This window comes from Nerophis ophidion, unplaced genomic scaffold (assembly GCF_033978795.1).
Source record: "Nerophis ophidion isolate RoL-2023_Sa unplaced genomic scaffold, RoL_Noph_v1.0 HiC_scaffold_36, whole genome shotgun sequence".
In the NCBI taxonomy this organism is placed as follows: domain Eukaryota; kingdom Metazoa; phylum Chordata; class Actinopteri; order Syngnathiformes; family Syngnathidae; genus Nerophis; species Nerophis ophidion.
This window is the reverse complement of record NW_026906958.1, coordinates 50,981-78,021: the sequence shown is the minus strand read 5'-3', so window position 1 is coordinate 78,021 and position 27,041 is coordinate 50,981. Positions and strand designations below refer to the sequence as shown.

General features: G+C 39.4%; 1 protein-coding gene across 3 annotated transcripts; it reads right to left on the bottom strand.

Moving 5' to 3' along the window:
* Positions 1–1,062: 1,062 nt before the first annotated feature.
* LOC133546677 (gastrula zinc finger protein XlCGF57.1-like) lies at positions 1,063–26,418 on the bottom strand. 3 transcript variants are annotated; one of them, XM_061892472.1, is made up of 4 exons: positions 26,345–26,418; positions 25,975–26,078; positions 15,227–15,445; positions 1,063–2,708 (listed from the first exon to the last, which is right to left on the bottom strand). In XM_061892472.1, exons 3-4 carry the CDS (start codon positions 15,387–15,389, stop codon positions 1,387–1,389), a joined length of 1,485 nt encoding a protein of 494 aa, XP_061748456.1. In that variant the 5' UTR covers positions 15,390–15,445; positions 25,975–26,078; positions 26,345–26,418; the 3' UTR covers positions 1,063–1,386. The 3 variants fall into 3 exon arrangements, with proteins under 3 accessions (XP_061748456.1, XP_061748454.1, XP_061748457.1); XM_061892470.1 differs by having other exon boundaries at positions 25,975–26,414; XM_061892473.1 differs by lacking the exon at positions 15,227–15,445 and having other exon boundaries at positions 25,975–26,414.
* Between the last annotated feature and the right edge of the window lie 623 nt (positions 26,419–27,041).

Below are 27,041 nucleotides of genomic sequence, written 5' to 3'. Positions count from 1 at the left end.
CAGATGCATTTGCAACTACAAAGTCAACGAAATCACAAAGGTGAGTTTTGTTGATGTTGTTGACTTATGTGCTAGTCAGACGTATTTGGTCGCGGCGTGACTGCCAGCTAATTGATGCTAACATGCTATGCTAATCGATGCTAACATGCTATTTACCGGCAGTGCTAAAGCAGACATGGCACAGAGATGTATGGATAACCTGCAGATGCATTTGCAACTATAATGTCAACGAAATCACAAAGGTGAGTTTTGTTGATGTTGTTGACTTATGTGCTAGTCAGACGTATTTGGTCGCGGCGTGACTGCCAGCTAATTGATGCTAACATGCTACGCTAATCGATGCTAACATGCTATTTACCGGCAGTACTAAAGCAGACATGGCACAGAGATGTATCAATAACCTGCAGATGAATTTGCAACTATAAAGTCAACGAAATCACAAAGGTGAGTTTTGTTGATGTTGACTGCCAGCTAATCGATGTTAACAAACTATGCTAATCGATGCTAACATGCTATCTACCAGTATTGTCATGGCACAGAGATGTATGAATAACCTGCAGATGCATTTGCAACTATATTACGTTTCCTTCAACCCACATTTAATGCGAAAAAAACACTTACCAATCGACGGATTTAAGTTGCTCCAGTGTCAAAAGATGCAAAAGTCCTGATCGTTTGGTCCGCACATTTTACCGGCGATGCTAACGCAGCTATTCGGCCATGCTATGGCTATGAATAGCTTCAATAGCTATTCGCTCAATAGCTTCAGTTTCTTCTTCAATAGTTTCATACTCAAGCCATCCGTTTCAATACATGCGTAATCTGTTGATTCGCTAAAGCCACTGAAATCCGAGTCTGAATCCGAGCTAATGTCGCTATATCTTGCTGTGGTATCTGCCATTGTTTGTTTACATTGGCAGCACTGTAAGACGTCACAGGGAAATGGATAGTGTCTTCGCACAGAGCGAAAATAAGGCACTTTAAAGCTTTTTTTTGAGGGATATTCTGGGACCAGTAAAATTTTGAAAAAAACTTCAACAAAATACAACAAGCCACTGGGAACTGATTTTTATTGTTTTTAACCCTTGTGAAATTGTGATATTGTTCTCCTTAAAGGTTGAATTGGGGGTTAAATCACCATAAATGATTCCCGGGCGCGGCATCGCTGCTGCCCACTGCTCCCCTCACTTCCCAGGGGGTGATCAAGGGTGATGGATCAAATGCAGAGAATAATTTCGCCACATCTAGTGTGTGTGTGACAATCATTGGTACTTTAACTTTAACAGTAAAAGATAAGATGCACTACATACAACATCTAATATAAATTTATATTAAACATGCTGTGTTCTTAAAGTACATTTAGCACATTCACTTTTTAAGTTTTTTTTAATTCCCTGCAGCTTCCATGACTGTTACACACTTGTGTCTACTGACCTGATTCTTAAACCCGAACCTTATAGCAAACACAGTGCAACTAAATGGTTTCTCTCCAGTGTGTGTTCTCATGTGTGTGGTCATGTCACACTTTCTGGGGAAACTCTTCTTACAAACAAGGCAAGTAAAAGGTTTCTCTCCAGTATGTGTTCTCATGTGTGTGGTCAAGTGTTGCTTTTTGGAGAAACTCTTCTTACAAACAGAGCAAGTAAAAGGTTTCTCTCCAGTGTGTGTTCTCATGTGATCGGTCATGGTAAGCTTTCTGGAGAAACTCTTCTCACAAACAGAGCAAGTAAAAGGTTTCTCTCCAGTGTGTGTTCTCATGTGTGAGGTCATGGCAGACTTAATGGAGAAACTCTTCTTACAAACAGAGCAAGCAAAAGGTTTCTCTCCAGTGTGTGTTCTCATGTGTGTGATCATGTGTTGCTTTGTGAAGAAACCTTTCTTACAAACAGAGCAAGTAAAAGGTTTATCACCAGTATGTATCCTCATGTGTAATAGCATATCATTCTTAGTGTTGACTTTTTTAGCACAAACTGAGCAAGCAAAAGGTTTTTCTCCAGTGTGTGTTCTCATGTGTGTGGTCATGTGATTATTTCTGGAGAAACTCTTCTTACAAACAGAGCAAGCAAAAGGTTTCTCTCCAGTGTGTGTTCTCATGTGTCTGGTCATGTCAATCTTTCTAGAGAAACTCTTCTTACAAAAAGTGCAAGTAAAAGGTTTCTCTCCAGTGTGTGTTCTCATGTGTGTGGTCATATCAAGCTTTGTGGAGAAACTCTTCTTACAAACCGAGCAAGTAAAAGGTTTCTCTCCAGTATGTATTCTCATATGTACTGTAAAATTACTCTTGTGTCTAAATGATTTCCCACATTCAGAGCAGTCCAAGTGTTTGTTGTTAGTGTGATGTCTCATATCACCTTTGGAGTCATTTTTACTCTTCAAAGGTTTTTGGATGTGGTCACTGTGATCAGAAGAGTGTGACATCATGTGGTCCATGTCTGACAGTGGAGCAAAGATGCTGTCTGGTTCTGACTTTATATCTTCACAATGCTCTCCATCAGCTTCTGTGATGTGTTGACTTACAAGCTCCACCCCTCTGTTCTCCTCACTTTGACTGTGATGAAGCTGTAAGGACTGAGCTTCATTTTCATCATGAAGCTGCTCCTCTTTAATGTGGGAGGGGTCCTGTAGCTCCTTCTGTCCCACACTGGAGCTCCACTCCTGCTGCTTGGAGGGAATATCTTCATGACTCTCTGCTGACACCTGCTGGACGTCTGCAGAACATAAAACACAAATGAGGTGTTACTGTATAGAAGTTTGCAGTATTCAAACTATTCACATGTGAGCTAGGCCAAACAGACAGTGATGGGCAAGCGACCTGGAAAATGTAGTAAGCTAAGCTACAAGTTACTCTCCATTAAATGTAGCTAAGCTATCCTCAGAGAATTGTAGCAAGCTACACTACACGCTACACTGCAAAAGCAGCGTAAAAATACCCATCATCTCAAACAGGTAAATTCCCAAACAAAATGAAAATAGCTAAAGTTGCACCAATTTATAAGACTGGAGACAAACACCAATTTACAAATTATAGACCTCTTACTTTACTTCCAATATTTTCTAAAATCATTGAAAAATTGTCCAATAACAGATTAGAGAGTTCCACAAACCAACATAGAATATTAGATGAGAACCAATATGTATACAGAGCTAATATTTCAACTTCGATGGCTGTAATAGAAATGACAGAAGAAATGACCAATGCAATAAATAGTAAAAAAAATATGCGGCAGCAGTGTTTATGGATCTAAGTAAAGCATTTCACACACTTAAACACAATATTTTAATCAAAGAACTAGAACGGTATAGCATCAGAGGGTTGGTCTTAAACTGGATTAGAAGTTATTTAACAACAGGAAACAATACGTGAAGCTAGAAGAACACACTTCTGCAACACTAAATATATCCTGTGGTGTACCTCAGGGATCAATACTAGGACCAAAATGGTTCAATCTTTATATAAATGACATTTGTAAAGTTATAAAATATTTAAAATTAGTATTATTTGCGGATGATACGAAAAAACTAAAATAATGCTTTTTGGCAACAGTAGAAGGGAAAGTCAAACACAATTATAAATAGGCCGAATAGAAATTAAAAGAGTAAATGAAACCAAATTTCTAGGTAAAATGATTTATGATAAAATGAACTGGAAATCTCATATAAAAAATATACAACATAAAGTAGCAAGAAACACGGCAATAATGAATGAAGCAAAACATGTTCTGGACTAAAAATCACTTCATATTCTCTACTGCTCACTAGTGATACCATATCTGAGTTATTGTGCAGAAAAATGAGGAAATAACTACAAAAGTACACTTCATTTACTAACTGTGTTACAAAAAAGATCAGTTAGAACAGGGGTGTCAAACTCAAATACAGAGTGGGCCAAAATTTTAAACTGAGCAAAGCTGCGGGCCAAGGTTGAACAAATTAACCTTTTAACAGGGACCCAAACAAGTTTTACATTGAACATTGAACAAGGATTATATAACTTTATAGTGACATGCAGAATCGAGTTTCAAATAATAATAATAATAATCAAAAAGTATCAATAGCATATTAAATAAAAATTTAATAAAAAATTAATGCCTCTTTTCTATTTGCAGCCTTCTGAGGTATATTGTATATTGTAGCGTCCCGGAAGAGTTAGTGCTGCAAAGGGTTCTGGGTATTTGCACTGTTGTGTTTATGTTGTGTTACAGTGTGGATGTTTTCCCGAAATGTGTTTGTCATTATTGTTTGGTGTGAGTTCACAGTGTGGCGCATATTTGTACCAGTGTTAAAGTTGTTTATACGGCCACCCTCAGTGTGACCTGTATGGCTGTTGACCAAGTATGCCTTGCATTCACTTATGTGTGTGTAATAGCCGCACATGTTATGTGACTGCGCCAGCACGCTGTTTCTGTGTAGGAAAAGCAGACATGACAAAAGTTCTAGAGGACGCTAAAGGCAGTGCCTACAATATCCCCAATATTGTTTTCCGGGTGGAAATTGGGAGAAATTCGGGGAAATGGTTGGCCCCTGGAGATATTTGGGAGGGGCACTGAAATTTTTGAGTCTCCTGAGAAAATTGGGAGGGTTGGCAAGTATGAGTATTAGCGGTGAATGCCAGTGTGCCAGCCCTAATGTTAATTTGATATTGCCTCAAGGGCCAAATGAAATTTGGCCCACAGGCCAGAGTTTGACACCCATGAGTTAGAATAATACATCATGTTGGATATAGAGAACATTCAAACACTTTATTTATTCAATCAAAAATACTGAAATTCCACAACATAGTGAATTTGCAAACAGCTAAAATTATACACAAAGCAAACTATAACCTGCTAGCCAAGAATATACAACGATTCTTCTCAACAAAAGAGAAATATAATCTTAGAGAAAAATGTAATTTAAAACATGTGTACGCACGTACAACACTTAAGACCTTCAGTATATCAGGATGTGGAATTAAATGATGGAATGGATTAAGCAAAGCAATCAAACAATGTACTAATATCATCCACTTCAAGAAACTCTTCAAACTTAAAGTGTTTACAAAGTAGAAAGAAGAAGAACCATGATAATAAACATTCTGAATTTATCTCATCAATCCATTCATTTTCTAGATAATCTTACTCATCTCACCATATGAAATGGAACTTACTTCACAGAGTATTATTTGTTTATTTTTATTGTGATTACTTATGGAGTATTTTGTCGATAAATTAAGAACTGGAAGTGAACAAAAGTTTTAGCAACTGTTATGTAAAAGAAAAAGAGTAGGATTAAATAAGCTCTGCTTCTTCCTACTCCTTTTCCAACATGTTGAAAAGACAAAGTAGAAATTGTAATGTATCATGTTGTATGTGTGATATATCATGTTGTATGTGTGATATATCATGTTGTATGTGTGATGTATCATGTTGTATGTGTGATGTATCATGTTGTATGTGTGATGTATCATGTTGTATGTGTGATGTATCATGTTGTATGTGTGATGTATCATGTTGTATGTGTGATGTATCATGTTGTATGCATGTATGTGTGATGTATCATGTTGTATGCATGCACGTGTGATGTATCATGTTGTATGTGTGATGTATCATGTTGTATACATGCATGTGTGATGTATCATGTTGTATGTGTGATGTATCATGTTGTATGCATGCATGTGTGATGTATCATGTTGTATGCATGTGTGATGTATCATGTTGTATGCATGTGTGATGTATCATGTTGTATGCATGCATGTGTGATGTATCATGTTGTATGTGTGATGTATCATGTTGTATGTGTGATGTATCATGTTGTATACATGCATGTGTGATGTATCATGTTGTATGTGTGATGTATCATGTTGTATGCATGCATGTGTGATGTATCATGTTGTATGCATGTGTGATGTATCATGTTGTATGCATGTGTGATGTATCATGTTGTATGCATGCATGTGTGATGTATCATGTTGTATGTGTGATGTATCATGTTGTAGGTGTGATGTATCATGTTGTATGCATGCATGTGTGATGTATCATGTTGTATGTGTGATGTATCATGTTGTATGCATGCATGTGTGATGTATCATGTTGCATGTGTGATGTATCATGTTGTATGCATGGATGTGTGATGTATCATGTTGTATGTATGTGTGATGTATCATGTTGTATGTGTGATGTATCATGTTGTATGTGTGATGTATCATGTTGTATGTGTGATTTTTCATGTTGTATGTGTGATGTATCATGTTGTATGTGTGATGTATCAATTTGTATGTGTGATGTATCATGTTGTATGTATGTATGTGTGATGTATCATGTTGTATGCATGCATGTGTGATGTATCATGTTGTATGCATGCATGTGTGATGTATCATGTTGTATGCATGCATGTGTGATGTATCATGTTGTATGTGTGATGTATCATGTTGTATACATGCATGTGTGATGTATCATGTTGTATGCATGCATGTGTGATGTATCATGTTGTACAGTATGTGTGATGTATCATGTTGTATGTGTGATGTATCATGTTGTATGTGTGATGTATCATGTTGTATGTGTGATGTATCATGTTGTATGTGTGATATATCATGTTGTATGTGTGATGTTTCATGTTGTATGTGTGATGTATCATGTTGTATGTGTGATGTATCATGTTGTATGCATGTATGTGTGATGTATCATGTTGTATGCATGCACGTGTGATGTATCATGTTGTATGTGTGATGTATCATGTTGTATACATGCATGTGTGATGTATCATGTTGTATGTGTGATGTATCATGTTGTATGCATGCATGTGTGATGTATCATGTTGTATGCATGTGTGATGTATCATGTTGTATGCATGTGTGATGTATCATGTTGTATGCATGCATGTGTGATGTATCATGTTGTATGTGTGATGTATCATGTTGTATGTGTGATGTATCATGTTGTATGTGGGATGTATCATGTTGTATGTGTGATGTATCATGTTGTATGCATGTGTGATGTATCATGTTGTATGTGTGATGTATCATGTTGTATGTGTGATGTATCATGTTGTATGTGTGATGTATCATGTTGTATGCATGTGTGATGTATCATGTTGTATGTGTGATGTATCATGTTGTATGCACGTGTGATGTATCATGTTGTATGCATGTGTGATGTATCATGTTGTATGTGTGATGTATCATGTTGTATGTGTGATGTATCATGTTGTATGTGTGATGTATCATGTTGTATGTGTGATGTATCATGTTGTATGCATGTTTGTGTGATGTATCATGTTGTATGCATGCATGTGTGAGGTATCATGTTGTATGCACGCATGTGTGATGTATCATGTTGTATGCACGCATGTGTGATGTATCATGTTGTATGCATGTATGTGTGATGTATCATGTTGTATGCATGCATGTGTGATGTATCATGTTGTATGCATGCATGTGTGATGTATCATGTTGTATGCATGCATGTGTGATGTATCATGTTGTATGCATGCATGTGTGATGTATCATGTTGTATGCATGCATGTGTGATGTATCATGTTGTATGCATGTATGTGTGATGTATCATGTTGTATGCATAAATGTGTGATGTATCATGTTGTATGCATGCATGTGTGATGTATCATGTTGTATGCATGCATGTGTGATGTATCATGTTGTATGTGTGATGTATCATGTTGTATACATGCATGTGTGATGTATCATGTTGTATGCATGCATGTGTGATGTATCATGTTGTATGTATGTGTGATGTATCATGTTGTATGTGTGATGTATCATGTTGTATACATGCATGTGTGATGTATCATGTTGTATGCATGCATGTGTGATGTATCATGTTGTATGTATGTGTGATGTATCATGTTGTATGTGTGATGTATCATGTTGTATGTGTGATGTATCATGTTGTATGTGTGATTTTTCATGTTGTATGTGTGATGTATCATGTTGTATGTGTGATGTATCAATTTGTATGTGTGATGTATCATGTTGTATGTGTGATGTATCATGTTGTATGTGTGATGTATCATGTTGTATGTGTGATATATCATGTTGTATGTGTGATGTATCATGTTGTATGTGTGATGTATCATGTTGTATGTGTGATGTATCATGTTGTATGCATGTATGTGTGATGTATCATGTTGTATGCATGCACGTGTGATGTATCATGTTGTATGTGTGATGTATCATGTTGTATACATGCATGTGTGATGTATCATGTTGTATGTGTGATGTATCATGTTGTATGCATGCATGTGTGATGTATCATGTTGTATGCATGTGTGATGTATCATGTTGTATGCATGTGTGATGTATCATGTTGTATGCATGCATGTGTGATGTATCATGTTGTATGTGTGATGTATCATGTTGTATGTGTGATGTATCATGTTGTATGCATGCATGTGTGATGTATCATGTTGTATGTGTGATGTATCATGTTGTATACATGCATGTGCGATGTATCATGTTGTATGTGTGATGTATCATGTTGTATGCATGCATGTGTGATGTATCATGTTGCATGTGTGATGTATCATGTTGTATGCATGCATGTGTGATGTATCATGTTGTATGTATGTGTGATGTATCATGTTGTATGTGTGATGTATCATGTTGTATGTGTGATGTATCATGTTGTATGTGTGATTTTTCATGTTGTATGTGTGATGTATCATGTTGTATGTGTGATGTATCAATTTGTATGTGTGATGTATCATGTTGTATGTATGTATGTGTGATGTATCATGTTGTATGCATGCATGTGTGATGTATCATGTTGTATGCATGCATGTGTGATGTATCAAGTTGTATGTGTGATGTATCATGTTGTATGTGTGATGTATCATGTTGTATACATGCATGTGTGATGTATCATGTTGTATGCATGCATGTGTGATGTATCATGTTGTATGCATGCATGTGTGATGTATCATGTTGTACAGTATGTGTGATGTATCATGTTGTATGTGTGATGTATCATGTTGTATGTGTGATGTATCATGTTGTATGTGTGATGTATCATGTTGTATGTGTGATATATCATGTTGTATGTGTGATGTATCATGTTGTATATGTGATGTATCATGTTGTATGTGTGATGTATCATGTTGTATGCATGTATGTGTGATGTATCATGTTGTATGCATGCACGTGTGATGTATCATGTTGTATGTGTGATGTATCATGTTGTATACATGCATGTGTGATGTATCATGTTGTATGTGTGATGTATCATGTTGTATGCATGCATGTGTGATGTATCATGTTGTATGCATGTGTGATGTATCATGTTGTATGCATGTGTGATGTATCATGTTGTATGCATGCATGTGTAATGTATCATGTTGTATGTGTGATGTATCATGTTGTATGTGTGATGTATCATGTTGTATGTGGGATGTATCATGTTGTATGTGTGATGTATCATGTTGTATGCATGTGTGATGTATCATGTTGTATGTGTGATGTATCATGTTGTATGTGTGATGTATCATGTTGTATGTGTGATGTATCATGTTGTATGTGTGATGTATCATGTTGTATGCATGTGTGATGTATCATGTTGTATGTGTGATGTATCATGTTGTATGCACGTGTGATGTATCATGTTGTATGCATGTGTGATGTATCATGTTGTATGTGTGATGTATCATGTTGTATGTGTGATGTATCATGTTGTATGTGTGATGTATCATGTTGTATGTTTGATGTATCATGTTGTATGCATGTTTGTGTGATGTATCATGTTGTATGCATGCATGTGTGAGGTATCATGTTGTATGCACGCATGTGTGATGTATCATGTTGTATGCACGCATGTGTGATGTATCATGTTGTATGCATGTATGTGTGATGTATCATGTTGTATGCATGCATGTGTGATGTATCATGTTGTATGCATGCATGTGTGATGTATCATGTTGTATGCATGCATGTGTAATGTATCATGTTGTATGCATGCATGTGTGATGTATCATGTTGTATGCATGCATGTGTGATGTATCATGTTGTATGCATGTATGTGTGATGTATCATGTTGTATGCATAAATGTGTGATGTATCATGTTGTATGCATGCATGTGTGATGTATCATGTTGTATGCATGCATGTGTGATGTATCATGTTGTATGTGTGATGTATCATGTTGTATACATGCATGTGTGATGTATCATGTTGAATGCATGCATGTGTGATGTATCATGTTGTATGTATGTGTGATGTATCATGTTGTATGTGTGATGTATCATGTTGTATACATGCATGTGTGATGTATCATGTTGTATGCATGCATGTGTGATGTATCATGTTGTATGTATGTGTGATGTATCATGTTGTATGTGTGATGTATCATGTTGTATGTGTGATGTATCATGTTGTATGTGTGATTTTTCATGTTGTATGTGTGATGTATCATGTTGTATGTGTGATGTATCAATTTGTATGTGTGATGTATCATGTTGTATGCATGTATGTGTGATGTATCATGTTGTATGCATGCATGTGTGATGTATCATGTTGTATGCATGCATGTGTGATGTATCATGTTGTATGCATGCATGTGTGATGTATCAAGTTGTATGTGTGATGTATCATGTTGTATGTGTGATGTATCATGTTGTATACATGCATGTGTGATGTATCATGTTGTATGCATGCATGTGTGATGTATCATGTTGTATGCATGCATGTGTGATGTATCATGTTGTATGTGTGATGTATCATGTTGTATGTGTGATGTATCATGTTGTATGTGTGATGTATCATGTTGTATGTGTGATGTATCATGTTGTATGCATGTGTGATGTATCATGTTGTATGTGTGATGTATCATGTTGTATGCACGTGTGATGTATCATGTTGTATGCATGTGTGATGTATCATGTTGTATGTGTGATGTATCATGTTGTATGTGTGATGTATCATGTTGTATGTGTGATGTATCATGTTGTATGTGTGATGTATCATGTTGTATGCATGTTTGTGTGATGTATCATGTTGTATGTGTGCATGTGTGATGTATCATGTTGTATGCATGCATGTGTGATGTATCATGTTGTATGCATGCATGTGTAATGTATCATGTTGTATGCATGTATGTGTGATGTATCATGTTGTATGCATGCATGTGTGATGTATCATGTTGTATGCATGCATGTGTGATGTATCATGTTGTATGCATGCATGTGTGATGTATCATGTTGTATGCATGTATGTGTGATGTATCATGTTGTATGCATAAATGTGTGATGTATCATGTTGTATGCATGCATGTGTGATGTATCATGTTGTAGGCATGCATGTGTGATGTATCATGTTGTATGCATGTATGTGTGATGTATCATGTTTTATAGATGCATGTGCGATGTATCATGTTGTATGTGTGATGTATCATGTTGTATGCATGCATGTGTGATGTATCATGTTGCATGTGTGATGTATCATGTTGTATGCATGCATGTGTGATGTATCATGTTGTATGTATGTGTGATGTATCATGTTGTATGTGTGATGTATCATGTTGTATGTGTGATGTATCATGTTGTATGTGTGATTTTTCATGTTGTATGTGTGATGTATCATGTTTTATGTGTGATGTATCAATTTGTATGTGTGATGTATCATGTTGTATGCAGGTATGTGTGATGTATCATGTTGTATGCATGCATGTGTGATGTATCATGTTGTATGCATGCATGTGTGATGTATCATGTTGTATGTGTGATGTATCATGTTGTATGCATGCATGTGTGATGTATCAAGTTGTATGTGTGATGTATCATGTTGTATGTGTGATGTATCATGTTGTATGTGTGATGTATCATGTTGTATGTGTGATGTATCATGTTGTGTGTGTGATGTATCATGTTATATGCATGTTTGTGTGATGTATCATGTTGTATGCATGCATGTGTGATGTATCATGTTGTATGCATGCATGTGTGATGTATCATGTTGTATGCATGTATGTGTGATGTATCATGTTGTATGCATGCATGTGTGATGTATCATGTTATATGTGTGATGTATCATGTTGTATGTGTGATGTATCATGTTGTATGTGTGATGTATCATGTTGTATGTGTGATGTATCATGTTGTATGTGTGATGTATCATATTGTATGTGTAATGTATCATGTTGTATGTGTGATGTATCATGTTGTATGTGTGATGTATCATGTTGTATGTGTGATGTATCATGTTGTATGCATGTATGTGTGATGTATCATGTTGTATGCATGCATGTGTGATGTATCATGTTGTATGCATGCATGTGTGATGTATCATGTTGTATGCATGCATGTGTGATGTATCATGTTGTATGCATGCATGTGTGATGTATCATGTTGTATGCATGCATGTGTGATGTATCATGTTGTATGCATGCATGTGTGATGTATCATGTTGTATGCATGCATGTGTGATGTATCATGTTGTATGTGTGATGTATCATGTTGTATGTGTGATGTATCATGTTGTATGTGTGATTTTTCATGTTGTATGTGTGATGTATCAATTTGTATGTGTGATGTATCATGTTGTATGCATGTATGTGTGATGTATCATGTTGTATACATGCATGTGTGATGTATCATGTTGTATGCATGCATGTGTGATGTATCATGTTGTATGTGTGATGTATCATGTTGTATGCATGCATGTGTGATGTATCAAGTTGTATGTGTGATGTATCATGTTGTATGTGTGATGTATCATGTTGTATACATGCATGTGTGATGTATCATGTTGTACGCATGCATGTGTGATGTATCATGTTGTATGTGTGATGTATCATGTTGTATGTGTGATGTATCATGTTGTATGTGTGATGTATCATGTTGTATGTGTGATGTATCATGTTGTATGTGTGATGTATCATGTTGTATGTGTGATGTATCATGTTGTATGTGTGATGTATCATGTTGTATGCATGTGTGATGTATCATGTTGTATGTGTGATGTATCATGTTGTATGCACGTGTGATGTATCATGTTGTATGCATGTGTGATGTATCATGTTGTATGTGTGATGTATCATGTTGTATGTGTGATGTATCATGTTGTATGTGTGATGTATCATGTTGTATGTGTGATGTATCATGTTGTATGCATGTTTGTGTGATGTATCATGTTGTATGCATGCATGTGTGATGTATCATGTTGTATGCATGCATGTGTGATGTATCATGTTGTATGCATGCATGTGTGATGTATCATGTTGTATGTGTGATGTATCATGTTGTATGCATGCATGTGTGATGTATCATGTTGTATGCATGCATGTGTGATGTATCATGTTGTATGTGTGATGTATCATGTTGTATACATGCATGTGTGATGTATCATGTTGCATGTGTGATGTATCATGTATGCTTGCATGTTCCAAATAAACTCAAACTCAACTAATACTTTGTCGATATTCAAGCCACAAAATGCAAATGGTGTATTGTCGGCCTTTTTTGGATGGTTAGAGAGGACCTCCCATTGGCTCCATTGCAAGTGGACTTTTATTTACATTTATGAGTTAGAATTAGGGCTGGGCGATACATGATAAATGGGTTGTACTTGTATAGCGCTTTTCTACCTTCAAGGTACTCAAAGCGCTTTGACACTATTTCCACATTTACCCATTCACACACACATTCACACACTGATGGAGGGAGCTGCCATGCAAGGCGCCAACCAGGACCCATCAGGAGCAAGGGTGAAGTGTCTTGCTCAGGACACAACGGACGTGACGAGGTTGGTACTAGGTGGGATTTGAACCAGGGACCCTCAGGTTGCGCACGGCCACTCTCCCACTGCGCCACGCCGTCCCTAAAATGTGTTTTGTTTGTGTCCTGTAGATGGAACACCAAGAAGAATGTCTCCCTCATCTGCAGGGGGACAGTTTCACACATCCACATATATATATGGAATATACTCCATATATTGTGGGTTTGTCTCTGTGCGATATAAAAAATGACTATATCGTTAGTATTGGAGTATATGTTCTCACGCAGTTGCTTTTAGCTGCGGGCATTACACTACATCCTCTTCTCACTCCTTGTCTGTCCTTCTCACAGAGACATAAAACAAGCGCACCTTCTCACATACGTCACATACTGTCGCGCGTGCAACGTCATACGCCCTCGCAGAGCAGACAGGTAGCGGCATTATAACGTTAGCTGTGGTGCTAACGGGGTGGTGCTAGTGGTAATACGAGAGAAAGAAGGTGCTAATCTGGTAACAAATGAAGGAATAATTAATTCCCAAGAAAAACGGCAGGGAGTCCATTGTCTGGCGGTGGTTTGGCTTCAAAAGGGAAGATGTTGAAAAGACAACCGTAATATGTCAAGTATGCGGCAAAAGCGTTGCTACAAAAAGTAGCAGCCCTGCTAATGTGTAGCATCATTTGAAAAGTCACCCGCTAGAGAATGAGGAGTGCTTGAAACTCTGCATGTCAACATCTCAGTTTGGTGCCACACCCACAAAATGCCCAAGCAACCATTTCCACATCAACACCGTATGAAAAAAATTGTCAACAACAGAAGGAGATAACGTCCGTAGGAACCTACCACATAGCGAAGGACATACACTATTTGATTTCCTATTTTGCAGCACATTTTTATTTGACACTTATTGAAATATCTTTTGTGACATCATGCACAAAAGTGCACTAATAGCTTGTTTTGAAATGTCTCTGACAATCTTGCACTTTGTTTGGAAATGACATGAATGTTGGTGCCACTGTTTAATAACTGTTTAATAAATAAAGTTTTGCTAATTTGACTTAGTTGTGGTTTCCCTCTCTGCATGAAAGTTTAAAAGTAGCATATATTAAAGCAGTATGAAGAAGAATGTTTGAATGTAGACACATAGAATCATCATACTGCTGTGATTATATGCATCAAGTGTTCATTCAAGGCTAAGGCAAAATATCCACATATATATGCTGTATCGTGATGTGGACTAAACATATTGAGATATTAAAAAAAGGCCATATCGCCCAGCCCTAGTTAGAATGTGATTTTTTTGTGTAAATATATCAACCGTTGTGTCTTTCATAATGATTGTGAAAAATAGAAAAATTCCCCCCAAAATTGCAGTTCCCCTCTAAATTCCAATGATTAGATTTAAAACTTGAAGTGTATGAGCATGAAGTGATGAAGCCTACTTGGATGAGAGGACAAAGGTCTTGTAAGACAAAGTGAAGAGTCCAGTTGTGATGGATTGAATGCCCTGAGAATAAAATGTTGTGCTTACTTGGACTGTGATGAAGCTGTGAGGACTCAGGTGGTTTGTCTTCATGCTCTTCAGTCTTCACAGAGACAACAGTCAGTGGAAACTTGCTGACATCAGCCTCCTCCTGCCCTACAGGACACTCTCCCTCCTGACTGATCCACACTTCCTCCTCTTCCTCTTTCATGTGGGGGGGCTGTGGATCCTCCTCTTCCTTTTTTATGTGAGGGGGCTGCTGGACATCTGTTGGGTCAATAAGTCAATACAATTAAGAGAGAATAGAAATAGTTTTGGACTGACACTGTTAGCGTGTTAATGAGTTCTTTTGTGTGTTGTGTTAAAAGTGTGTAGTTAATAAAAACACAAGAAAGACTTCCTTTTGTCCCAGCCTCTAAAATGACTTCAAAAGTGGTACAGTGAGTAAAAGAAACAGGCTAGGAAATTTGAGGGGGGGCAATTTGAAAAGTCCTTCTAAGAACTAATCAGCATTGATCAAGGCGTTCTTAATTCATAATCTAACCATGAAGTGCTTTGACAGGCTGGTCAAAGGTCACATCACCTCTACCCAACCCCCCTTCACTTTGCATATCCAAGTGTTTCACCAAGGATAATAATAATAAGACTAATAATGGATTAGATTTATGCAGTGCTTTTACTCAAAGCGCTTCACAGAGAAGTGAGAATCCAGCATTCACTCACTCCATGTTCACACGAGGTGGTGGTAAGGGATGCCATAACCACCGCAGTACACCTGTCTCCGCAACACCTGGGGGAAAAAAATGACCACATTGGTCCAGATGCTGTTTGTGGATTTCAGTTTGGACTACAATACCATAATCCCACAGCTCCTGATCAACAAAATGGACTCACTAGGACTGAAACACCCCTGCAAAACTAAACAAAGGACTTTTTAATTATTTGTACGGAGAGGCAATAACAGATCAGACACCATTATGCTGAGCACAGGCTCTCCACAGGGCTGTGTGCTCAGCCCCTTACTTGTTACATCCTGATGACCCATGACTGTTGTGCTCAGTACAACACAAACCACTTAGTTAGGTATGTGGAAGACACAACAGTGGTGGGTCTCATACATGACGACAAGGAGAAGCACTACAGAGAGGAGGTGGAACTTTTTGTTGACGGGCAGCAGCAGGGTTTCTACAAGTACCAGCAAATATAATGTTTCTGTCTATTAATTAATGCCATTTTTAATACCACTTCAAAAAATCAATGCCCATGTCCAACCACATATGATTATACTTAGTTTAAAACACCCTGTCTCAAGCATAGAGTGCAAAAACACATGTTTCCCAGCTGTGTTTTGTATGGTACTCAATTGTAATACACTTTTCCACCAGTTGTGGCAGTATTGACAACCTCAAACAAACAGAAGAAGCCATAGGGAAGTTCTGACAAAAGCGGTGAAACTGTTTTTTATGTGCACTTTAAATTTGTCGGCAATTTAGTTAAGAAACGTATTAACTATTAGTTGATGTATTTTAGCAGAACATGATTGTATCCAGTATATGGGTCAAATACAGAGGACAAATTTCGCCACACCTAGTAGGTGTGTGACAATCATTGCTACTTTAACTTTAAATATATATATATATATATATATATATATATATATATATATATATAAAGCACTATAAGAGCACTGACACACTTCTGCCAAAAGATTTTGGGAAACAAAGCAGTGGCCCCAAAAATTGACCCCCCTCCCTAAGAAAGAGAATTCAAGGCAGTGCCTAAATTACAGAACCATCAGCCTCATTTGTCACGCTAGCAAAGTAATGCCAGTTACAGTTGAGTTTAGAATAGTTTTGTTGTCTTCACAAGTCTCCCGCTCTCTTGTTTTTTTTCCTCTTTTCCGGCCGATCCTATTTGGGCACACGGAAACAACCGGAAATAACCAAAGTATAAACTGTATAAACCAAGGGTGTCAAACGTACTGCCCGCGGGCCAGATTAGGCCCATGAATAGGTTTTATCCGGCCCGCGGAATGAGTTTGCTAAACATAAAAATGAGCCGAAATGTTTTAATGAAAGAAACGGCTGTTCTGAATGCGTCCACTAGATGTCACAATAAAAATTCTGTGTATCTTTGTAGATCAGGGGTCGGCAACCCGCTCTCGCATGCTGGTTCTTTGATCACTCTGATGTGGCTAAGCTGTGTACTTGCCGACTCTTAAAATTTTTCCCGGAGGTTGTCCGGATTGCAGTACCTTTCCCAGAAATATCCCTGGGCTAACATTCTCCGGTTTACACCCGCATTATTGTTTTGAAGGTGTGTCATGGTGACAATGCTTTTAACGATCTTTAAAACATTTTGTCGCGCCCGCCTTCACGCCATGCTATCTGCATGCCGGCAGGTCACATGTAGCATGTGACCCCTGATAGCACACATCATCGACTGCAAGGCATACTTGGTCAACAGCCACACAGGTTACACTGATGGTTGTGGTATAAATAACTTTAACACTCTTACTAATATGCGCCACACTGTGAACCCACACCAAACAAAAATGGCAAACACATTTGGGGAGAACAGCCGCACTGTAACACAACATGAACACAACAGAACTAATACCCAGAATCTTATGCACCACTGACTCTTCCGGGTAGATTATACCATACTTACCAACCTTGAGACCTCCAATTTCGGGAGGTGGGGGGCGTGGTTGGGGGGCGGGGTGTGGTTAAGAGTCAACTATTTTATATATTTATGTATTTATATATATATATATATATATATAAATACATAAATATATAAAAAATACTTGATGTGGAGAGGGGCATGACGCATGCGTTCCGTGCGGGTGGGGTATGTGCAGGGGCCGGCCACGAAGCGGCAACAGGTGAGTGGATACCTCAGCTGGAATGAGTTATCTAATCACCAGTTCCTTTATTTGGCAGCCCTGGAGACCATGAGGGAGGAAGGAGGCAGAGAGCTGCACAGCAGGACGAGAACTGTTGTGTGGGAGCTGAAAAGCAGAAGTCCAACTGTTGTGTGGAAAAGGAAAATAAAACTGTGTGAAACTCTGAAGCTGGCAGTGGTGATCCTGTCGGTGGTGTCAGAGAGAAGAAGTCTAGCAAAGCTCCTAGAATGTAGAATATATGTAGAATAAATGTATATTTTTCATATATCATATATCATATATGTAATATATTATATATATTATTTTTTATTATAATTGTTTATTGTGAGTGAACTGTGGAGCTGAATTTCTCCCAGGGATCAATAAAGTACATTCTATTCTACATTCTATTCTATGTACAGTAGATTGCAGTATTGCCTGTTTAAGAGTGTCACGACATTGCTTTACGGCAGACGAACAGCTTTACGGTAGACGAAAACGTGACTGCTGTTGTGGTGTGTTATTACCGCGCTAGGAGGACGTTAATGAAACTGCCTAACAATAAACCCACATAAGAAACCAAGAACTCGCCCTCCATCATTCTGCAGTTATAACATCATTGGACAGACACGATCTTTATAGTGTGGGAAAGTGGACGTGAAAACAGACTGTCGACGCGGAGGGGGCGTGGCTTCCAGCTCCGCCTGAATTTGCCCTGGGAGGTTTTTGGGAGAGGCGCTGAATTTCGGGGGCCTCCCGGAAAATCCGAGAGGGTTGGCAAGTATGGATTATGCCCCCCCCCCCCTGTGCGTCGGTTGAGGTAGGCGGGGTTGGGGGGGGGGTGTATAATCTACCCGGAACAGTCAGTGATGCATAGTATTCTGGGTATTTGTTTGGTTGTGTTCATGTTGTGTTACACTGCAGATGTTCTCCGGATGTCATTCTTCTTTGGTGTGGGTTCACAGTGTGGCGTATATTAGTAAGAGTGTTAAAGTTGTTTAAACGGGTACCGTCGGTGTGACCTGGATGGCTGTTGAACAAGTATGCACTGCAGACACATCAACATGCGACTGGGCCGGTAAGCTGTTAGCACAGGTTGCAGGGGCCATTAAAGATACCACCATCATAGCATGCCCTTATTATTGTTGTCAGGGTGAAAACCAGCCGACATTCACGAGAATAGATGCTCTGAAATTCAACAGTCTCCCGGGAGAATTAGGAGGGTTGGCTAGTGTGATGCCGTCAAGCGGCATTCATATAAATCTTGCAGGTCGCACTAACGTTACATTTTCATATTAAGGTGCGGGCCGCGTGTCTGAGACCTCTGGTTTATACATAACACAAAGCAAAAAAAAAACTCTGTTTGCAGTGTTATTTCATTTAAAATTCCAAATGAGTTTTGTGGCTCCCATTGTTTTTTTTATTTAGTGAAAGGGGTCAAAATGGCTCTTTGAGTGGTAAAGGTTGCCGACCCCTGTTGTAGATGATGCTACATATGGGAAAAAAACAAAAACACAATGTTAATGCAGCAGTCGAGGAAAATTAGCAGACTACATGAATAACATCCTGTAATTTGATGTTGATATTTTATTATCTTGATAGATTGATAATAAACACCAATGAGTGGACTGATGAACATTATCAAATAATTTATTCAGAAAGTATAAATAACGACTAGAGATGTCCGATAATGGCTTTTTTGCCGATATCCGATATTCCGATATTGTCCAACTCTTAATTACCCATTCCGATATCAACCGATACCGATATATACAGTTGTGGAATTAACACATTATTATGCCTAATTTTGTTGTGAAATCTGAAGTTGTCTCTGTTTTTAAGTTATTGTGCCGTGATTTTACCAGTCCGGCCCACTTGGGAGTAGACTTTTCTCCATGTGGCCCCCCATCTAAAATGAGTTTGACACCCGTGGTATGAACAAAACAAATACAACATGTGTTACATGAAAATGACAGTGAACTGATCCAATAACATCTAAATAAGAAGTCCTGCACATCATACTGTAAATGACTTTCTCGGGTTGTATTGTATACCAGTATTAGTATAGTACCGCGATACTAATGAATCATATTTGGTACGATACCGCCTCGAAAAAGTACCGGTCCCCCCTTGTCCCCCGTTGTCATGCCGTGTCATTGCTGGTTTACGGGCAGAGGAGCATGTTCGGCAGCGCACACACACACAGCACTTACAAGCAGACACAGTGTGTAAACAGAGAAAGGAGAATGGACGCATTTTGGTCTAAAACTAACAATAAAGGTAAAGTTATAACTGTAACACCCTGAGGAAGAGGTGCTTTAAGACATTGCAAGCTAGCTAGCAGCTAAAGCCCATTCTGCAGTCGACAATATTTTAGCTACTTCTAAATCACTAAACGTCAGCGGCACAGGACGACGGTCGTTAGCAGCCGGGATTGAGTGGCAGCTGTTTCCGGCAGACTCCTGTGCGTCTGAGCAGCCCCTATTTAGGGACCGCACTGCTCACCCCAATTGGGGGAAGGCCTAGAAAAGGTGGCCTAAAGATTGCCCACTCAACACAGTACCCGGGCAGGAAACCGCACCTGTCGGGACATTCCATTTAGAATTGCAGCATGGAACATAAGGACACTCCTGGATGCCAGTCCGGACAGACCACAGCGCAGAACAGCACTTGTTGCCAGCGAGTTAAAGCCCTACAATGTGGATGTGGCAGCACTCAGTGAGACCCGATTCCTCGAGGAAGGCTCACTCAATGAAGTAAGAGAGGGTTATACATTCTTTTGGAAAGGATACCCCATGGGCGGACCACACCTTCACGGAGTTGGTTTTGCAATCAAGAACAGCCTTCTGCTCAAGCTCACAGAATCACCAGTGGGTGTCAGTGAAAAGCTCATGACTCTTCGCATCCCCCTTGCAAAATGCAGACATGTCACTTTGGTAAGTGCCTATGCACCAACTCTGCCATCCAATGATGAAGAGAAGGATTGCTTCTACCAGGCACTCGATGACATCTTCAGTCACATCCCGAGGAGTGACAAAATCATGCTGCTTGGTGATTTCAATGCAAGAGTCGGAAAGAACACGCAAAACTGGAATGGTGTGACAGGCGCCCACGGCATTGGAAAAGTCAACCCCAGTGGCAGGAGACTCCTTAGTCTCTGTGCGGAACACAATCTTACCATCACAAACACCATCTTCCAACAAAAGAACAAATATAAGGCATCCTGGATGGATCCCAGGTCCAAACACTGGCACCTGATCGACTTTGCGTTCGTGAAGAGGGCTGACCTCAAGGACGTGCTCATTACAAGAGCTATGCGAGGGGCAGACTGCTGGACCGACCACCGCATAATTCTGACAAAGGTCAGAATGCATGTTCGGCCCCTAACACGTCACGGTGCACCTAAGAGGAAAACACTCAACTGTGCCAGACTCTCCAGCAGCGACACCCGTGACAACTTCCGTCGCTCCCTAGCTGAGAAGCTGGCAGACATTGAGCCGCTGATCACCTCAGAGTCTGGGATGGATTAGAAGTGGACCTCCCTATCCACCATCCTCTTTGACACTGCAGCCCAAGTCATTGGTTTCAAAGCTAAGAAACACCAGGACTGGTTTGACCAGAATGCTGGAGAGATCTCCACCCTCCTGTACAGAATGCACAAGGCACACAGAGCCACCCTGAACAACCCACAATCCCAATTCCATAAAAGGCAATGGCAAGCCCTTCGTTCTGAGGCCCAAACAACTCTCAGAAAACTGAAAGATGAGTGGTGGATCTCAAAGGCCAATGAGATCCAGTCTCACGCTGATAGAAATGATATGCACAGTTTCTATGATGCAGTGAAAACCATCTACGGCCCCAGAAACTGCTCCCTGGCACCTGTTAGATCTGCTGATGGAACATCTTTAATCAAGGATCAGGCTATGATAGTGGAGCGGTGGGCTGAGCATTTTAACACCGTGCTCAACCAGCCTACCCCAGTGGACCCAACTGTCCTTGCAGAGCTCCCTGAACATCCTAGCTTGCCAGATCTCGACCTCCCCCCAACCTTCAAAGAAATCCTGCATGCAGTCAAAACCCTGAAAAACAATAAATCCCCTGGACCTGACAAGGAAGGAGGCTACCTCTGTACACGGACACTGCATCTCTACATTTCAGAGGTGTGGAGACGAGAGTGTGTCCCGCAACAGTGGAAAGATACCAACATTGTGACCATCTACAAGAACAAAGGAGACAAATCCATCTGCTCCAATAGTAGGAGTATCTCTCTGTTGGCCATTACTGGAAAGGTCCTTGCCAAGGTCATGCTCCGCAGACTCATCCCCGCAATATCAGAACGGGTCACCCCAGAGTCGCAGTGTGGTTTTCGGAAGGACAGGGGGAGAGTTCACATGATCTTTGTGACACGTCAGCTCCAAGAGAAATGCCGGGAGCAGCACAAGGACTTGTTCATTGCCTTTGTCGACTTTTCAAAGGCATTTGACACCGTAAACAGGGACCAACTGTGACAAGTCCTGAAGAGATTTGGGTGTCCACCCAAGTTTCTCACTATCCTTGCACAGTTCCATTCTGGGATGATGGCCCGAGTGGTAGTGGGAAGACACCGCTCAGATCCCTTTGGTGTGAAAACCGGAATGAGGCAGGGCTGTGTGCTGGCTCCAGTTCTCTTCAATATCTTCCTCGTCTGTGTCACAACACTGCTACGTAGGGGGATGGAGGAGCAGGCTGGAGTTACCATAGACTTCAGGCTTGATGGTAACCTGTTTAACATCAGGAGGCTACAGGCAACTACCAAGCTGACCTCAGAGACCATCATATAGCTGCAATACGCCGATGACTGTGCCCTGGTTGCCCATACACCACAGGCTCTGCAAAACATCCTCTCGGCAGTTGTAACTGCATATACCAGAATGGGACTGACGATCAACACCCAGAAGACAGAGGTACTCTGTCTGTCTAGTGCTGACCTCCCACAAAGCCCCACAATAACCCTCACAGCAGCAGGGCAACAGCTGCTCACGGTGCCCACCTTTAAATACCTGGGGAGCATAATGTCTGACACCTGCTCAATGGATGACGAGATCCAGAACCGCCTCAAGCAAGCATCAGCATCTTTTGGTCGTCTAAGGAGAAGGGTTTTTCAGAACAGCAACCTCAAACTCCACAGGCAGCTGCATTGTGGAGTCCATCATGACCCGACATCAACTCAGGTGGTTGGGGCATGTCATCCGAATGCCCAGCCATAGACTCCCACGCAAAATCCTCTATGGTCAGTTGCACCTAGGCCAACGCAGTGCTGGTGGGCAGAAGAAGCGGTTCAAAGACCAAATGAAGACCACACTGAAGAGATGCCAGATCAACCCCTCTTCACTGGAGGAACTTGCTTCCTGCCGAGACCTCTGGCGCTCCCACTCCTCACAGGGAGTGGATTATATAGAGGAACAGCGCACACAACACCGTGCAGCAAAGCGTGCGAAGAGGCATGCTTGCCGAGCCACCTCTGCTCCCCCCAGCACCTCCTTCACATGCCCGGTCTGTAACCGCATCTGTGGATCCAGGATCGGACTGTTCAAACATCAGCAGACTCACAAATAAAAGAAGATGGTCATCATCGAATCGATGGACAACCATAAGCAAGCAACAAAGTACAGGAATGTATCTCGTCAATACTATGATTACATCGATATTTATCATCACAAAATCTTCTTTAGTTTTTTTATTTCATATTATATTTATAAAGTCAGGAAATATGTCCCTGGACACATGAGGACTTTGAATATGACCAATGTATGATCCTGTAACTACTTGGTATCGGATTGATACACTAATTCGTGGTATCATCCAAAACTGATGTAAAGTATCAAGCAACAGAAGAACAAGTGATTATTACATTTTAACAGAGGTGTAGATAAAACATGTTAAGATATAAAGCAAGCAGACATTGACAGTAAATGAACAAGTAGATTAATAATTAATTTTCTACCACTTGTCCTTAATAATGTGTACAAAATAATAGAATATAAAAGACACAATATGTTACTGCATATGTCAACAGACTAAATTAGGAGCCTTTGTTTGTTTACTTACTACTAAAAGACAAGTTGTCTAGTATGTTCACTATTTTATTTAAGGACAAACTTGCATAATAAACATATGTTTAATGTACCCTAAGATTTTGTGTTAAAATAAAGCCAGTAATGCATTTTTTTGTGGTGCCCTTTATTTAGAAAAGTATCAAAAAGTACCGAAAAGAATCAACATACATTTTGGTATAGATTCCAGACTTTCCATACTTAAATAATAAAACCAGACCAGATTCAATGTTACACTGCTTCAAAAAAAGTCTACACGCCACTGACATAAACCTCTAATAAATAGTGTGTGGCTAAACGGTCTCGTTTTCATGAATCAATCAATCAATGTTTACTTATATAGCCCTAAATCACGAGTGTCTCAAAGGGCTGCACAAAGGGATCCCACATTATCATAACCTCTTCATAGCCTCTTCTCACTCCTGCGCTTATCAAAAGGGATGCGGTAAAAGTAAGCATGCGCTAATTATTTCAAAACCTCTTCTCATTCCGGCACTTACCAAAGGCATGCAGTAAAAATTTGAGTGTGATGTAAGCTTGGACCTTAAATCTTACTGAATAGCTCTTAATCTTCTTCCCTTTATGCGATTTAAAATTACAGGTATTGAAATCAGCCTCCTCCATTTTCAAAATGATGACAGGGGAAGTGTCACTCATGACGTCACGAGTTTGACCAGGCGGTAATACTATCCATCCATCCATTTTCTACCACTTATTCCCTTTTGGGGTCGCGGGGGGCGCTGGCGCCTATCTCAGCTACAATCGGGCGGAAGGCGGGGTACACCCTGGACAAGTCGCCACCTCATCGCAGGGCCAACACAGATAGACAGACAACATTCACACTCACATTCACACACTAGGGACCATTTAGTGTTGCCAATCAACCTATCCCCAGGTGCATGTCTTTGGAGGTGGGAGGGGCCTATCCCCAGGTGCATGTCTTTGGAAGTGGGAGGAAGCCGGAGTACCCGGAGGGAACCCACGCATTCATGGGGAGAACATGCAAACTCCACATAGAAAGATCCCGAGCCTGGATTTGAACCCAGGACTGCAGGACCTTCGTATTGTGAGGCAGACGCACTAACCCCTCTGCCACCGTGAAGCCCGCGGTAATACTAAGCATGCGCTAATTATTTTGCCAAGCGAGTTTGACCCGGCAGTAATTCAAGGCAGGCACATACTATATGCCCTGTGGCAATTCAAGGAAATACGGTAATTGTAAGCATTTGACAATGATGATGTTGAATAGTTGAAAAGTTTACATTAACTTTGACTATCTAGTAATTGGAATTGGCTCTCTAGACTGTTTCATCTGAGAATTTACATTTATTTGTCTGTGGAAACATCGAGTGTTCTGAATTTGTGCACGTCTGTAGACAATAGCCAATTAAAAGGTTCTGCCTATCAACCATCAAACTGTACCGTCAATCAAAATTATTAGAGGGGAACTGCACTTAAGCATTCTAAAGTAACATCAAATTTAGAATTAGTTGATTAACAAAATGTACTCAGTAGTCTTTTTATTTTATCTCCTTTAAACATGCTGGGGTTTTTTTCCTCTAAATTTGACATGTAATAATATCTGTGGAATAATAATAAGAATAAGAAAAACATATTCTGTAAGCTTCTTAATATTTACAGGTTACAAATTGAGAGGCAATGTATTTAAAAGTATAAGACATTTAAAAAGGTACGAGTTGGAGGCAGTGCATCATCCCCACCAGACAATTTACTTTCTTATACACAATATGTTTAAGAATAGTGTTAATAATCAAATATAAAGTTAGTAAAGATGTGAGAGTAAGAAGTCAACAAACCTTTTATGTGTAACACAACTTGATGTTTCTTGAAAACAGCGTCCAGTAGTTGATTGTCCTCCTCTTTTCTTTTGGAAAGTTCCTCCTCACACTTTGCTCCCGTTCTTTCGCACATTTTCACACAATCACAACACTTTACACTCAGATTTGATTTCTACTTAGCGAAGTGTTGATAACGTCCGCGTTTCTTTGTTAGCAGCTAACAAGCTAAGCTAACTAGCACGTGACGCTTCTCAGCTTTATAGTCCTGACTAGCAAAGCAACGAAAATATGTTCGCAGACTGAGACGTTCTACCCTGAAATAAATAATTAAATATGTCTCTTTACGACATAAATATTTACATCATAGCGAACAAATAACAACACTAACTTATTAGCGTCCGCCTTCACTTCTTTGTCCTTCTTCCATGTGCTTTTACGACAGTTGGCACACTTGACGTCACGAGACAGCACTGCTCTGCTCTCGCGAGATGTTTCGTGCTTTAAAAAAAGCTTTAAAAAAGCGATATAATAAATTGTATTATCTAGTAGTCTTATATTATGTATTGTTATATTGTTCGGAAATATGTTAAAATATTATAGCACTATAAGTATTCTTAACGTTAAAAAATAGACTTTATGTGAAATATAACCCCTTAATTACGACATGATGCCAGCAAAAAAGTGACTTGCAGTATCTTCTAAATGATTGACACATATTTTCTGCTTTATAGTTGCTGCATCGATGTTGGAAAAATTTAAAAAATATAATACAACCTATTACTTTTGACTTGATGCAATACCTTTTTAAAACCTGGAATCAGCCCAAAAACTAAACATTATGGCACTTAACATAAAGTGATGTGGAAAATATCTACTTACTGACACATCTTTTCTGGAATAAAAACAACCTAAATCTCAGTTAGTTTAATGAAATAAATCATATTGAAGTTCATTACGTTTTTTTCAATACTCCAAATTACTTTTTGGCAAGCGTTACATTTTGAAGTCTTTTAAAAGGGAATTTCAACAAGTATTAAATGTACTTTATTATGATGCAAAACTCTCCCAAGTGAGATCCAGTAAAG

Bases quoted from the DNA above. Each gene is read 5' to 3' on its own strand.
- LOC133546677 (XM_061892470.1), bottom strand. From the start codon at position 26,089: ATGTGCGAAAGAACGGGAGCAAAGTGTGAGGAGGAACTTTCCAAAAGA. The intron at 15,446-25,974 runs GTTTGTTGACTT...TTGACCCAACAG, and splicing joins AGTTGTGTTACACATAAAAG to ATGTCCAGCAGCCCCCTCAC. The intron at 2,709-15,226 runs GTAAGCACAACA...TATGTTCTGCAG, and splicing joins ACAGCTTCATCACAGTCCAA to ACGTCCAGCAGGTGTCAGCA.